Here is a 16300-nt window from a genome sequence, read left to right on the forward strand (position 1 = left end):
CCTTGCGAGCCACTCAGTTGAATCGATTGCTACAAAGTCTCAAAAAAGAAATGAAAATAGACGGACCAGCTGGCATCGACTTAGGCACCGGAAAAGACAACAGTAGAAACAGTCCTGTCATCCCTGCAAACTCCTCTTTACTCACATATGGGGGCTTATGCCAAAATTCAGAGAACTGACTCACAACCTGACATTTTCTGTAAGCTGTGATTCCATGAGTATAACTATGTCCTCGATACCACCATCACATTACCTCGATATGAGTTCACAGATGTTTGAATAACACTGACCGTTGCTGAGTTCATGTTTATATGTGAACATTGATAAACTGTTGCTGAGGATTGCGGAGATTTCACAAAGTTAGAATTGTGGAAGATCAGGACAAAATGCCAGCAGAAATGTTGTAGTGCAGCAGAACGGAAGAGGCGAGTGAAACAGTTGAGTGAATGTGAGTGAAATTTGTGCTTGGCCTGAATCCCGCATTTACAAGAAAGTGTTAGTTTACCTCATGGCTGTACAAATATGTTGCCATGCATAATGCACCAATCACAAAACATAATTATAAGGATTACTGGATTTCCTGCAAGTTTTATGTGGAAAGCCATATTATACACTGTTTGAACAGAGGCATTACGCAGTAACAGGCATTGAATTATGCTGCACACTCCTGCAGGTTTTGCCAGACACAAAGTCCAATTCAGTTGAAACATGTAGCATGCATATCACCTCAGTAGTAATGACAGCTCATTCATCATCTCATCCTTGTGCACTTCCATGGGTCCCATGACCTCAAATAGAATCATTAAATTCAAAATCCTTGTCCACATTTGCAGATGCTTTCATGACTCATCTCTTGTTCTCTTATTATAAATTTCCTGAGGATCTCTGTTTATCACATTCTGAGCACCTGCTCCTCCATTCTTAGGATTATCTACAGCCAACTCTGCTCTACTTTCTGGAGTTCTCACTCCAATTCTTTTTACCATGTTAATTCTGTCTTCAGCTGTAAAATGTATCTTTTCAACTGTGCACATAGATGTCTGTCTTTATGCAACTGGTTTTATACAACAACTGTTGCTTCTCTGTGGAGTGTTTTAGGATTGATTTCAGAGCAAAAGACACTTCTCTGAATTATTGCTGCCAAATTGGAGCAGTGTTTAAACTAACCTAACCTTTTTCAAGCTCCAAAGTCTAATTACAGTACTATAATTAATGATTAATTTTGTGTGATGGAAATATAATTTGGCAGTTGCGTGTAAATAGCTGGGTTTGGGTCATAAGATAATAAGAATAAATGTTTCTTTAATGTAAAGTTTGACAGTTTAAAATACAACAGCTGGAATGTGACAAATAAATTGCAGGACTATATAAAACAAAAGTATAATTTACCAAGTGTTTTCAAAAACTAAAAATATTTAAATTTGTCTTGCATGGAATGCTTACTTTATTTCAGTCAAAAATGTTATGTTATTGTGTTGTGTTGACAATTTTATTGAGGATTCAAGGTATTTTCATTTATAACAGTTGTTATGATAGTCTCACCACTGACTGTCCTTTTATAAAAAGCATGTTGTGACCTTAAAGCTTAGGGTTTGCATTGAGAAGTGATGAAGGGTAAAGCCTCCGAGTTTTGCTAATTGTGAGCTTTTAGATCTCAGTTGGTATATTATGGTGTGATATCTAACAAAGAGTGAGACAGATTAGTTCCTTTTGTACATACAACATTGAAAGATGAAGAATACTACAATTGTTACAATTCCATTTAAAATTGATTTGCCAATGGATACTCATGCTTAATATTTTCTGGTTAAATCACTTAAATTAAAACAATGCTCAGTAATTGAATGGTACTTTTCTCAAAGCTAATTTAAATATATGTTTCTTTAATCAAAATGAAAGGTGAAAATTGTTTTGTATATGTATTTCTCATGTATGATTCCAGATTACTTTTAGATGTATTATGATCCTTCCGGCATGTTGAATCATATAACCATTGTCAATTATATGATGGAAAAAAGGCCATTTAATCTGCTGAGTCCATTCCAACACAGGTGAGGCCATCCAGCTAAGTTTCAGTTTCCACCTTTTGATCGATGGCCTTGTCGATTGAAGCAGCTCAGTTACTTTTTAAATGTTACAATAATTTTGGCCTCTCCCACTCCATCAGAACTGAGTTCCACTTCCCCAGCAAGCTCTCAGTGAAAAGAAATTCTGCTTGAATCATCTGTAAACCTTCGATCTCTTACCCGAAATCTAGTAATGGACCTTTCAACCAAAGGCAATAGAGTCTTCCTATCCTCTCAATGTGGAGCCCTTGCAATTCATTCCCCATTCTAAATTGGACCCTTATTGCTGTCTTTCATTTCTGCTGCACCAAAGTCTGGAACTCTCTGTCTAATAGTGTGTGTATACCAGAAACACTACAGCACATCAAGAAGGCAGTCCACTGTCTCCTTCTGAAAGGATGGGCAATAAATGGTGACTTTGCTGGCAATGTTCACATCCCGTGAATGAATATAAGCAAAATGTTATGTCTGGATCTGGTCAGACTCTTCTCAAACACAGCATTCAGTTCTGTTTAGACTCACCCTGAACACTGGTTCCAGATCTGATCAAGCCTATCCCAGTGCTGCATCCAGTTCAGATGAGACTAACCTTGAGCACTGTGTCCAGCTCTGCTCACAGAGACACAGGTACTTTATTACTGGAGACAAAACTAGGCACAACCATGGAGCTAAAGTCTAATGACAGGAGTTATGAGGAAAGACTGGAGAAACTTGTGCTTGTCCACTGGGAAAGGCAGCACATAAGTGCTGATCTTGAAAGAGTATCCCGTAGAACTTTGGATGGAAAAAATTGGGGTAATGGGTTAATTCTCTGTCTGTCACTGTGACAAGGGATGTTCAGCAGGTTATATATACTGGAGTCTCAGTTTTTCACCATCAATGCTAAGAGGCATACTTCGATTATATGGATGGAAGCAGAGTGTTATAAAAGAATGAAGAAGTTAGGTGAATGGATAAAACTATAGCAGATACAGTTTAACATGGAGAACTATGAAGTTCTATTTTGGATTTGAAAGATATGAGTCAGACTATTTTCTCTATTTGAAACGGCTGACCAAAAACTACGGAAGAAGCAAAGGGATTTAGGTGTACAGGTGTACACTAAAAGCTACTGCAAAGCTACGAAAAGAATTAGAAACATATAATAAATGTAGGTCTTTATCTCATGGACAGGGCAGAAGCGGGTGCTGCAGATGCTGGAGATTAGAGTTAAGATAAGGAGCGTTGGAGGATGAAGGGTGATAGGGATAGTCAACATGGCTTTGTGCGTGGGAAATCATGTCTCACAAACTTGATTGAGTTTTTTGAAGAAGTAACAAAGAGGATTGATGAGGGCAGAGCAGTAGATGTGATCTATATGGACTTCAGTAAGGCGTTCGACAAGGTTCCCCATGGGAGACTGATTAGCAAGATTAGATCTCATGGAATACAGGGAGAACTAGCCATTTGGATACAGAACTAGCTCAAACGTAGAAGACAGAGGGTGGTGGTGGAGGGTTGTTTTTCAGACTGGAGGCCTGTGACCTCGGTGCTGGGTCCTCTACTTTTTGTCATTTACATAAATGATTTGGATGTGAGCATAAGAGGTACAGTTAGTAAGTTTGCAGATGACACCAATATTGGAGGTGTAGTGGACAGCAAAGAGGATTACCTCAGATTACAACAGGATCTGGACCAGATGGGCCAATGGGCTGAGAAGTGGCAGATGGAGTTTAATTCAGATAAATGTGAGGTGCTGCATTTTGGGAAAGCAAATCTTAGCGGGACTAATACGCTTAATGGTAAGGTGCTAAGGAGTGTTGCTGAACAAAGAGACGTTGGAGTGCACATTCATAGCTCCTTGAAAGTGGAGCCGCAGGTAGATAGGATAGTGAAGAAGGTGTTTGGTATGCTTTTCTTTATTGGTCAGAGTATTGAGTGCAGGAGTTGGGAGGTCATGTTGAGGACATTGGTTAGGCCACTATTGGAATATTGCGTGCAATTCTGGTCTCCTTCCTATCGGAAAGATGTTGTGAAACTTGAAAGGGTTCAGAAAAGATTTACAAGGATGTTGCTGGGATGGGAGGTTTTAGTTATAAGGAGAGGCTGAATAGGCTGGGGCTTTTTTTCCCCTGGAATGTCAGAGGCTGAGGGGTGACCTCAGAGGCATAAAGTCATGAGGTGCATGGATAGGGTGAAAAGCCAAGGTCTTTTTCTCAGGGTAGGGGAGATCAAAACTAGAGGGTCGCTCTGCAGCCATTGTGGTTGTAGATGGAGTCGTAGAATCATAAAGTTATACCGTGTGGAAACAGACCCTTCAGTCCAAATTCAAATTTCAGTCCAAATTCTAATTTCAGGTTTCTTTTCTCCCAATTCTAAATGTCAGATAATCACTGGTGACCTGCGGTGATCAGATATCCTAATATAATCCCATGTCACTTTAGACCCTTCCAATTCACGTCCCCATCCAAATGCTTTTTTAAATGTTGGCATTGTACCCACCTCCACCATTTCCTCTTGCAGCTCATTCCATGCATGCATTGTCCTCTGTATGAAAACAATTGCCCCGCAGGTTCCTTTTAGAACTTTGTCCTTTCACCTTAAACCTATGCCCTCTAGTTTTGACATAGATTCATAGAGATGTACAGCACGGAAACAGACCCTCCTGGTCCAACTCACCCATGCCGACCAGATATCCCAACCCAATCTAATCCCATCTGCCAGCACCTGGCCCATATCCCTCCAAACCTTTCCTATTCATATACCCATCCAGATGCTTTTTAAATGTTGCAATTATAGTAGATGCTCCTGAAAAAAGCAGAAAATAGTATAAAATTGTTATAAATGGGTTGCCTTACTTTACCTGAAGAAATTTAGTGAGAGTTCCGGACCAAAAGTATTTGGTCAAAATCTTGAAGGGGTCCTTTGAAGCTGAAAAAAGTTTAAACTCGTTGGTAGGAAAGCTTCAGCAAGAGACTATCAGATTTGCAAGTCTAGGAATTGAAGCCAAAGTTTTAAAGTCCTATAGGAGACGTAGAGAAGGGAATTCTCTCTGGTATGAGTTCTGTAAAGCAGTTCATTTGGTATTAATTGGATTATATCTTTATTGGGGTTAAACAGGTTAAATACAGAGGAACTTAGATTATCCGATTATCAGAACCAACAGGAAGCAAAGAAATTAAACATTCAATTTAGAAACATAATGCGGGAAGGTCAAAATTACTGGAAGTGGTGGGATGGAAAAGTAAATAAACTGCTCAGTGTCATTATTAGTTTGAAGACCTCGAGGATCACATTTATATTCTGGAAAAAAGGATGCATACAGCCCAACCATTAACACAGACATGATTAAAACCTAAATATTAATTAAGAAAGCTTCACAGTAAAACAATGGAATTTATCCTTTATAGTTTCTGCCATTAAAACTTGTTAGCCCTTGCTAAAAGGGTTGAGGGGAATAATTTCAGAAAATAGTGGAAGCTGGGTGAAGTGAATGAACGCATCTATTAGTTAAACTACATTGACAATCAATAGACATTCCTGAACTACTTGAAAATATATAATGTTAATAATGCTTACCCAAATTTGTGTACTTATTGTGTACTAGACAACTTAAGTGTTGTGTCTTGAAAGCTACTTTTTAAATATTCTAATTACATGGCTCTTCTACTGAGATCTGTGTTTTATTAATTTTATGATATGAATGTGAGGGGATACTTCACAATGATGGGTCTCTTTGCAAGTTTGTCTGGGTCTCATCGCAACAGTCTCTGGATCACATCATTGTTGCATAGCCAATGGGTAGTGCGTCCAAGCTCGAGATCAGTTTTTTAAAAAGGGTTTATCTTATCTCAAAAAAACAGATCACCATCAAGAACAAAGCCTAGAAATTACTGTTGGCAACTTGGAATGTGGGCTTTTTTTTTACTGTAGAATATATGATGTTTTTCACGAAACCAAGAAATGCAGATACTGAAAATCTAGAACAAAAACAGAAATTGCTGGAAAAATCCAGTAGGTCTGGCAGCATCTATGGAGAGAAAACAAGAGTCAACATTTCAGGTCCAGTGACCTTTCATTAGAACTGTTCTGAAGAAGAATCACTGAACCTGAATCTTTAACACTGCTTTCTCTCCCCAGATGCTGCCAGACCTGCTGGGTTTCTCCAGCAAATCCAATTTTTGGTTGATATTAATAATGTTTACTTAACATGAATTGTGATAACGTTATGCATGCTGTTTATTGCAAATCGTAATTTGTAGTTTAACTGATCAACTGATACGGGGTGAAAAATAAAGCAGTTGCAATTATTTTAAATAACTTGATCTTATTGACTGTAATGGTGAATGAAAAGAGATTTCCTTTTCGTTATGCTAACATTGTAAATGGTGGCTTGAATTGAGAAAACCAATAAATTGGCCTTTCTCAAATGTACATTTTAAGTTTTACAGCTGCTATGGGTAGCCTAGCAATATCTAGAAGTGTCTATACCCATTAGTGATCTCTTGAGTTCCTATTACTTTAATGCTGATTTTATATCAGCCATTAGATGTTAGTATGTTACTGTTGAATGAAGTCAGCCACAATAAATATTGCAGCACTTTGCACATTGACCTGGCATAAAAACTGTAACTTTTCAGGAACTGCTTTCATATCATAAGCTTCGAGGTACTGCAATGTTAACAAAGTTAATGTACAACACTCCAAGAGACACATTTAATTTAATTCAGTAATTGTTTATATTTGATTGCAAGAATGTAGTCTGTTCAAAAGTGTGTGCTTTCAGTCAAAAAGATAAGTCTCAGTAATATATAGAACATAGAACATTACAGCACAGTGCAGGCCCTTCATCCCTTGATGTTGCACCACCTGTGAAACCAACTTGAAGCCCATCTAATCTACACTATTCCATTTTCATCCATATATTTATCCAATGACTATTTAAATTCCCTTAAAGTTGGTGAGTCTACTACAGTTGCAGGCAGGGCGCTCCATGCTCCTCCTACTCTCTGAGTAAAGAAACTACCTCTGACATCTGTCCTATATCTATCACCCCTCAACTTAAAGCTATATCCCCTTGTACTAGCTATCACTATCCGAGGAAAAAGGCTCTCACTGTCCACCCTGTCTAACCCTCTGATTATCTTATGTCTCAATTAAGTCACCTCTCAACCTTCTTCTCTCTAACGATAAAAGCCTCAAGTCCTTCATCCATACCAGGCAACATCTTAGTAAATCTCCTCTGAACCCTTTCCAAAGCTTCCACATCCTTCCTCTAATGAGGTAACGAGAACTGTATGCAATAATCCAAGTGTAGCCGCACCAGAGATTTGTACAGCTGCAACATGATCTCGTGGCACCGAAACTCAGTCTCTCTCCCAATAAAAGCGAACACACCATATCCCTTCTTAACAACCTATCAACCTGGCTGCTCATCTACACTACCAAGAATCTTACCATTAGTCGAGTACTCTTTATTCCTGTTGCTCCTTCCAAAGTGAACCACTCAAACTTTTCTGCATTAAACTCTATTTGCCATCTCTCAGCCCTGCTCTGCAGCTTATCCATTTCCTTCTGTAACCTGTAGCATTCTTGAGCACTATGCACAACTCTACCGACCTTAGTGTCATCCGCAAATTTCCTAAGCATCCTTCTATGCCGTCATCCAGGTCATTTATAAAAGTGGCAAACAGCAGTGCCCCCAAAACTGATCCTTGCAGCACACCAGTAGTAACTGAACTCCCGCATGAACATTTCTCATCAACCACCACCCTCTGTCTTCTTTCAGCTAGCCAATTTCTGATCAAAACCAATAAATCACCCTCAATCCCATACCTCTATATTTTGTGCAATACCGTGGGGAACCTTATCAAATGCCTTACTGAAATCCATATACACCACATCAACTGGTTTACCCTCATCCAACTGTTTGGTCACCTTCTCAATAAGTTCAGTAAGGTTTGTGAGGCACAACCTATCCTTCACAAAACTGTGTTGACTATCCCTAATCAGCTTATTCCTTCCTACACGATTATAAGTCCTGTCTCTTATAACCTTTTCCAACATTTTACCCACAACCAAAGCAAGGCTCACTGCTCTATAATTACCAGGGTTGTCTCTACTCCCCTTTTTGAACAAGGGGACAACATTTGCTATCCTCCAGTCTTCTGGCACTATTCCTGTAGACAATGACAACCTAAAGATCAAAGCTAAAGGCTTGGCAATCTTCTCCCTGGCTTCCCAGAGAATCTTGGATAAACCCCATCTGACCCACACTTTCCAGAATTGCTAATATCTCCTCCTTGTGAACCTCAGTCCCACATAATCTAGTAGCCTGTATCTCAGTATTCTCCTCGACAACATTGTCTTTTCCCAGTGTGAATACTGATGAAAAATATTAATTTAGCGTTCCTCCTATCTCCTCGGAATCTACACACATATTGTTTGATATTCACTTTGAACGTTTTGGAATTGTTTGAACACAGCATCCAATCAAATCATGAAATGTTGTGAAGAATACTGATTTCTGCTTCAATATCCTTTTTCTTTATTTCCGTCAGTTTTATTTTCAATAGTTTTGCTTAACCAGTGAGCGATGATTACATACTGGCCTTTGAAAGTCTTTGAGTGTAAAAGTGTTGTAAACTAAAAAAATGAGTGAACATAGACCACATTAAACAGAACTGAAACAAATCACATCGGTGCTTCTGAGATCAGTGTCAGGACCAACAAGATATTGGTCCAAGCTTGAACTTGCCAACTGAGCCACCAGTTCAGCTAAGCAGTTGCAAATTGTCATTATGCTGTTGAATGCATACAGGGCAAATTCAGTACATCTTTTCAATCCATTGTCACTGACACTGTTGCTTCAGTGACATTCATTAAATTTTCCCCTTTCTTAAGTCTTTATTCTGAATAATTTGCTGATAAGTAAATTCTGGGCCCTTATATGTAATGGAAGGTGGATGCTGGATGGGAAGAGTCAGTTTTCACGTCTTCCAATGTGTGACATATAGAACAGCAAGTGAAGAATCCTGCATAAATGCTAGTGCAGTAGGAACTAGAATATTGAATTATTTCACTGGATTTCAGAGGATGATAAATGTAATTGTTTATCCCATCTTGACTGAGAATTAGGTTCTAAATTAAATGAAACTATTAGTATCCATTGTTGATCCTATTATTGTTTGAGCTAGATTCTCAGTTAAGAGGACATCTCATGAACTACAAATTGCAGTTAAAAAATCATTTTCATGGTAGCTAATGTTTCACAAAGTTAATCTGTTTGCTAAGAACACTAAAATTCAACAAAATTATCTGGGATGTCACTATGTGTGAGTGGACTATTTGTGAAGCACATAAGAAACTATTCATGGCAGAGGTCATCTCCAGCTGAAGCAATAGACAAGGCTACTATCTTGAAACTACAGACCTCAGTGCAGGCTGAAGTGATAAATCTCCTCAAAGGAGGGAGTGAGTGAGTGAAAGTGCATGTTCTTGCTGGGATAGCATCTTGAGTAATGCAGTATGTTAGACATTAACATTCTTACCACAGAGGGTTAAGACATGCATATGTGTTGAGTGAATTGTTATCTCAGCTGTGATATTGTTTTTGAAATGTGTAGTGGAAGCTAAGAACTTCCACAGGTGGAACAAGGGTTATAGTTGAATTCATCTTGTATATCAGCCAGTGATCAGTTTGAGTAAAATAAATGGTAATCCTAATGCTGGATAGAGCATGAAAACCAAATGAGAAGTGTTGGGGGAATCAATTTTTCAAGTGGCAATGGTATCCTCATCTACAGAAAAAAATAGAAATTCGAACAGACTATGAATATTCAACAGAGCTTTGGAATGGGGAAGAACAGAATTCAGACATGTTTCCCAATTTTTCCATCCAATACATGAGCTATACTTAATTAGAAAATCGGGTAAAAATCTGTTGCACTAAATCTGCAATATTTAGCCCCCCAGTAAATTGTGACAGATTTGTCAATGGCACAGTGAGCAAAACAATTCAAGCATATGAACCAAAAGTAAATTACACATGCGCTTACTGAAAATACGAAGTCTGAATTTGCACATTCTGTTACTAGTGATCATAAAAACTGTCTGTGTGAAGCATGAAGGTTTGGGAGGGTAGGAATCCTTGAAAAAAGTGAAAAGAGTGCTGTATAGCTTCAAACGTGAGGTTAAAGCTTGCGTTTAGGGAGAACTTTCAACCTTTCCCCCGGAATGGCATTTGTTCATTCAGTAAATTTTCTTCAACAAAAGGGAACATTTTTTAAAGCCTTTTCAGTGTCTTCTGAGAGTTTCCTGTGGTTTGTGATTTAATCAGTGGGGCCCCCCGCCTGCTGTAGAATTATTCACAAAAATGGATTCTCTTCTCTCTCCCAGCCTAATCTGCTTTTAATTTGGTATGGATTTGTTTTCAATATGATCTGTGTTAGCTATTGAATGTAAATGATTGCAGTTATTACAGAAGATGCATTATTTTAATCTGTCTACAAGAGAAATTATATTCTGATGAATGTACAAGCTATCGAAAATTGTGATGAAAGACAGAAATCTCGCCTCAGTTATTCTCTTGGGTCATATTACTAATCTCTGTCCCCACCCCATTGACTTTAACAAAATGCAGGCCATTTCTCATGATATGTCTAAATTCTTATTGATTAGACCAACTGGACAGCATTACTTGCAAACAAACTAAAAGAATGCTTTTTGAAGTTGTGTAAGAGTTAGTCTATTTGGTGTTATGTGTGGTAGGATGTGTCCTCATTGCTCATTGCATTCACATATGTATGGACTACCCAAGATGCACAAAAGTGATGTCTCTTTATGCCGTACCTTGTTTCACATTTCATGAACTGGTCGAATGCATAGATTTTATGCATAGAATTTCTGCAACTGGTTTGAACACGTTTTTCACATATAGTAAAGGATTCCTTCACATTTGTAAAGAACATACACAGCTTGCGTATTGATAGCAATGTAGTGTCCACGTGTTTATTTGTCATTACTAACCTATACACTTAAGGAAGCCAAATACTTCTGCACTGCAGTTCTAAATCATGATGATCTAAACCTGGTATCATTGTGTGATTAGTATTAATTGAACTTTTGAACTCAACAAACTAGTAGGCAGTTGAGTTCAATTTTAGCAACACCATATAGCACCAATTACATTGGAGTTGGCATGGGATCTCCATTAGGCCCAGCTCCCCTCTCAAACATCTTTGTTGCATTCCATGACAAATGAATCAATGATTGATGTCTAACCACCTATTCCTTGCATATTTCCAATGTGTAGATGATACAGTTGTTATATTTGAATTTACAGCTGCATGTAAGAACTACCTTATAAGTCTGAATGGGCTTCATCCTGCACTCGAACTCACCCTTGAAATTCCTTGGCATCCTGGTCAACTAATCAACTAGGGGTCTCTCCTACTGTCAACTGCAAACCTACAGTCATAGGTTATTATACACATTGGGATTCCAGTAGTTCCATGTGAATTGCCATATAAAATTGACCTTTCAGACTCAAAAAGGTAAAGTTGCCATTGTCCTAGTGGAGCAGAAGCTGCCCTCTCATTACAGAGAGATGGCTGGTGATGGTTTAAGCTGAGAGTCAAGGCTGAAAAGACATGATCTTCATGGAAACCTCATAAAGTGACAAAAGTGGAATTTTCCACTAATGAGGTGATGGTGTAATGCCAAATATGTAGGCTATGTCCCAAAGATTGGCAAATCAGATCAAACAGCATATTCCTTCTGCTGTTTGAAACAAGCATGTACTTGAAGCTACATATATCTATTCATCGGCTACTGTTCCTTGCAGGCACGAAGAACATGTACACACAACAAAACAGGTGATAGCCATTCTCTTGTTCATTTCTCACTGCAATGCCTTGTTCAAAATTTTAAAAACTTGGTAGTTAACTGCTGTCATTATTACCTGATACTTCTCCAAGTTTCATGTCCCTGAAGCAGAGTCCACTTGTCTACCAATCAACATATTCCTCTCATGCAGTATCAATGTTTTTTTTCCTTTACTTTGCTATTTCTTGCTAATTGTCCTGAAAAGTACAACATGTAAAGTTTCAAAAAAATGTCTCTTTCTCCAGCAGTATCTATTAATGGTCATTTTTCAATTTGATACTTCTCAGCAATGAGCCTACATAATCATTGAATCTATACAAATGTTATTATAGTTGCCTTGCCTTGAACTATCAGACTTTGTATTTGCACAGCGCTTTATGTTCATGACTTTGTCTAATCATTTAACTGTCATGCTGTCAGCACAGATAATTACTTCCAGCAAGTTATCACACTGACATTCAAATACAATATGCACAGTCGACAGAATCTTTCAAAATATTTTGTTTGGTTAATAGGATTTCCTATTAGCAAGACTCATGCTTTCAGATTTTAAGTTAGTTTTGTGGAATATTGAGCGATAAGTTGAAAAAACGTTTTTTGAATGTCATGAAAAGTTTGTTCCGACAAGAGAACTCATAAAAAGATTTTGCATCTTTAGTACGGTATTCATTATGATCTTGTAATGTTAAACTTTGAGGTCCCTCACAAACACTAGGTGCCAGCTTGGGGATGGTAGGCTTACTGCAGTTAACCATTTAAAGGAAAAAATGTCATCATCACAATCAGACATGATTTTGACTTTTTTTTATTATTTATATCTATTTATACCTGTGCACACTTGGGAAGACTGTTTTTGTAAAGATGAGTTTATACGTTAGACAATATAATCTGAACAGATCAGTTGCTTAGTTCTTGAAGTAATAAAGTGTAAATGCTATTTGTGTGATCGGTCAGTTGACTTTTGGATTTTCTTAAGTGGAAATCATTTACTTGAAAGGAGTGGAACAAAAGTGAAAATCAAGTGGAAAATCTTTGGCTACTCTGACAAAACTTCCTGTCAATAAATTCAAAAGTTGAATGGTGGATTACTTAGATAGGCTTGCATGCCTTCCTTTTGGTTACAAAAAGAGCAAAATGTGATGGATAAGTTACGATTCAATAAGATATAACCTTGGTTTTAGACTGACCAATTTTTATGCATCTTAAGGATGCATCTCTGGCTAGGTCATTATTGCTTGCTGATTCCTATGGGTCCTTGGGTAATAGGATTGATTAAGAAAGTATTGATTATAGTGCTCCTTAGATGCCAACTGCAGTAATTATCTGTTATCCAGTCATATTTATTTACTTTGTCTTCTCAATAGTGTCTTAAAAGAAGTGTATGCATCATTCAATCCTGAAGCAGTGGTCTGCCAGCTAGGAGCAGATACTATTGCTGGAGACCCAATGTGTTCCTTTAATATGACACCAGTTGGAGTGGGAAAGTGCCTGCGTTACATTCTGAACTGGGAATTGCCGACTCTGGTCTTGGGAGGAGGTGAGTCCAATTGTCCTTTGTTGCAACATTTTCAATAAATGCAGAGGCATAAACGTTATGGAATGTATTGGCATTGATACATATGTTTTGATGTGTTTTAAAAATGATTCAACATAGTTTTACATTTGGGAGTTCTTTTTATATCTATGTATGATATTTAAAAGCAAAATTCCTTCATAATACCTGTAAATAAATGCATGACAAAGTATGGAACTGAAGGAAACTAGCCAGGAAGGCTCAGTATCCAACTGTTCCAGCTTGTGCTATATTGACTTATCTGATTCTCATTGAAGCAATGGTGGAACTTTTGCAAACTTGGTCAGAGTCCTTGAGTGAGGTAAATAAGGTACATAGGGGGATACTAGTCTTCATTCTTAGCAGTGATGTGTTCTGAGTAATATGTGGGTTTTGGATTACGGGAGGATTTGAGTTCATCAATGATACAGTCAAGATTAAATGAATAAATGATTTTGTCTTGGTATGAAATTTGAGTTCCGATCCATCCAACATTAATGGATGTAACCTGATAAGGCAATCAATAATGTTATTGAGTCAAATTAGCGTGTAGGATCTAGAAAAGAACTGGTGCTCATGATCCAAGTATTATACCTTGAACACATTGTGCCAGCTCAGGAGAAACTGTTGCTAATGTTACCGACAGAGAAGGAGACATAAACTGAATTCCTTTACTTTTCTTCTCTTTCGTCTGTAAGCAGAGTTATTTGAAATTGTTTTTTTTTTTCTGTTTTGAAATTGACTGTGGCATGTTTCCCCCAAACTATACATTTGGAAGACTGGACTCAAAATAAGCTTGCTTCTGAGTTCTGAGTTCTGAGTTCACTCAAAAGTATGCTTTTATTGGTCCATTCAAACTGGAGGTTTTCACACACATACTCAAGCATAAGGGGAAAGGAAAAAAATGGAAACAGTTTACAATTAAAAATCTCTTTTAAAAAGGGAATTAAAGATATGGGTGTTAATTTGCATGATTTTTTTGTGTCCTTTGAAGATTATTTACTGTCTGTAGGAAGCTGTTTTCGGGTGTCTGCGTTAGCTGAAGTTGCAGTACTCCTTTTATAATTTATGTAAGGCCAAGCAGAATGATGTTGGTGTACAAACCGGTCCCCATGTAATTAAGCAAAGAAGATGCTGGCCAATTCAATTTCTGTTTCACTTATATCCAGAGATGGAAAGAAATAAAGTCTTTTCTTGCCCTCTTTCATCAGTCTTTTTTCAGCCTTTTTAGATCTAGGTCACTTGCACTTTATTGTCTCAATATAGACAGATTATTTCAGCCTTTTTGGATGTTCAGGGCTTCAACTGTCTGAATCTTAACAGAACCTTTCTGGTTCCTTTTTGGATTTATATTCTTGTTGTCTGCTACGGATTATCTGGGCACAGGGCCTGGGATTTTACCAAACCGTTTTTCATTGATGTAGCAAATTTCCTGTCTCTTTTCATTCTCTCTTTGGGCTTCTAGTTTTTATTCAGTACCTTTTGCTGAAAAATTTGTTTTTGCTCCTTTTAATTAGAAATTTTTGGCTGTGATAATTAATCTGGGTAAGGTAGTTTGAGGTTCTGACTTCTGTCTGTTCTAAATATGAACCGAGGCACAGATATTGGGTAAGAATCCTGTTTTGCCACACTGGGTACTTACATCTGTATTCTCCAAGCCATAAACCTCAGCTGTCTAATGTTCAGAGAGGCTAATGTTTCACAGGTTAAGTTTGTCTTTTCTATGCAAGTCTCTGTATTGAAATTTGTCACAAATTAAGGAAATTTACTGCAGTGCTGTTTCTTGGTTTAATGATCGTTTAAACCACTGAATCTTTTTTCTTCGCTTCCAATTGGATTATAAGGTTCAATTCAGTTTGGTTTCTGAGATTTGGATCTTGTGTCAAATTTTGGATCATTTTGCAATGGTTTGACCTTGGACTTGAGACTCCAATTTCTGTTGTTGACAGGGAGAGGGAGCTAATTTAATTATCTTGTATTTCTCCCCTTTGGTCTGTAACCAGAAGATTTTTGTATTACTTAAAAATTGTTTTCCTGTAGAAATGAGCTGTGACATGTTTCCCCAGAGCCTCCTGGAGTTTTGTTGTGTCACCAGTTAGATCCTTAGCAGACTTTGATGTTAACAATAGACTAGTTTTTTTTTCTCAGTCTGAGGCAAGGGTTAAGAAATGTTAATTTAAGCTAAAACTAGAGGAATTTTGATCATGTAACAGGTCCATTAAAGAGTGACTTACAATTTAACAATTGATGCCTGTGTCTCTGGCCAGTGGGTCCGGTATTCAACCATGGAGGTAAATGGGATTATTAGTACCTCAACAAGTACAATGAGGTTAAACCTTTCTGCTCCTGATCAAAACCCACTGTCTATTGTAGCAGCCAGTTGCTGAACTGTTTTTGCCACTTCAGACATGAGTTTTTCAATAGCTCTTTGCCAGACCCTTTAGGTCTGCCTACTGTGCTTTTGTGTTTGCTGACTGCAATATCCAATCAATGTAAGAGTGAGAAATTCCAAAAGGATAGTGCACTTTGTTCTAGAAATTGCTGATTGGAACTTTCCATACATTGTAGTCAACTTGTATCATCGGCATTCTGGATCAGTGGTGCTGGAAGAGCACAGCAATTCAGGCAGCATCCGACGAGCAGCAAAATCGACGTTTCGGGCAAAAGCCCTATGTATCATCGGCAGCCATGTTTTGGTACAGCCAAATCCTTTTCAAAATTTAAACAAGATTATATAGCTTTTTAAAGCAGTTCATGACTTGAGTTTCATATCTTGTGGAAATGGCCCATTGCTACAGGAAAAACAAAAGGTGAAAGA

At 37.8% G+C, this 16300-nt stretch overlaps 1 protein-coding gene and 1 long non-coding RNA gene across 3 annotated transcripts in view; one reads left to right on the forward strand and one right to left on the reverse strand.

The window, feature by feature from the left end:
- hdac8 (histone deacetylase 8) overlaps positions 1-16300 on the forward strand; it is a 75482-nt gene that overhangs the window by 42717 nt on the left and 16465 nt on the right. For both annotated transcript variants that reach the window (XM_043704546.2, XM_043704543.2), the window contains exon 8: positions 13295-13467. In XM_043704546.2, coding sequence (XP_043560481.1) covers positions 13295-13467 — 173 coding nt within the window. The remainder of the gene's footprint in view (positions 1-13294; positions 13468-16300) is intronic.
- The window catches only part of LOC148148809 (uncharacterized), a 29687-nt gene continuing 28602 nt past the window's right edge, over positions 15216-16300 (reverse strand). Inside the window, exon 3 of the long non-coding RNA XR_015758669.1 lies at positions 15216-16274. This is a non-coding gene — a long non-coding RNA (uncharacterized LOC148148809). The remainder of the gene's footprint in view (positions 16275-16300) is intronic.

This window comes from Chiloscyllium plagiosum, unplaced genomic scaffold (genome assembly GCF_037043375.1).
Source record: "Chiloscyllium plagiosum isolate Xiang-an unplaced genomic scaffold, Cpla_swu_hap1 HiC_scaffold_11, whole genome shotgun sequence".
Lineage (NCBI taxonomy): Eukaryota > Metazoa > Chordata > Chondrichthyes > Orectolobiformes > Hemiscylliidae > Chiloscyllium > Chiloscyllium plagiosum.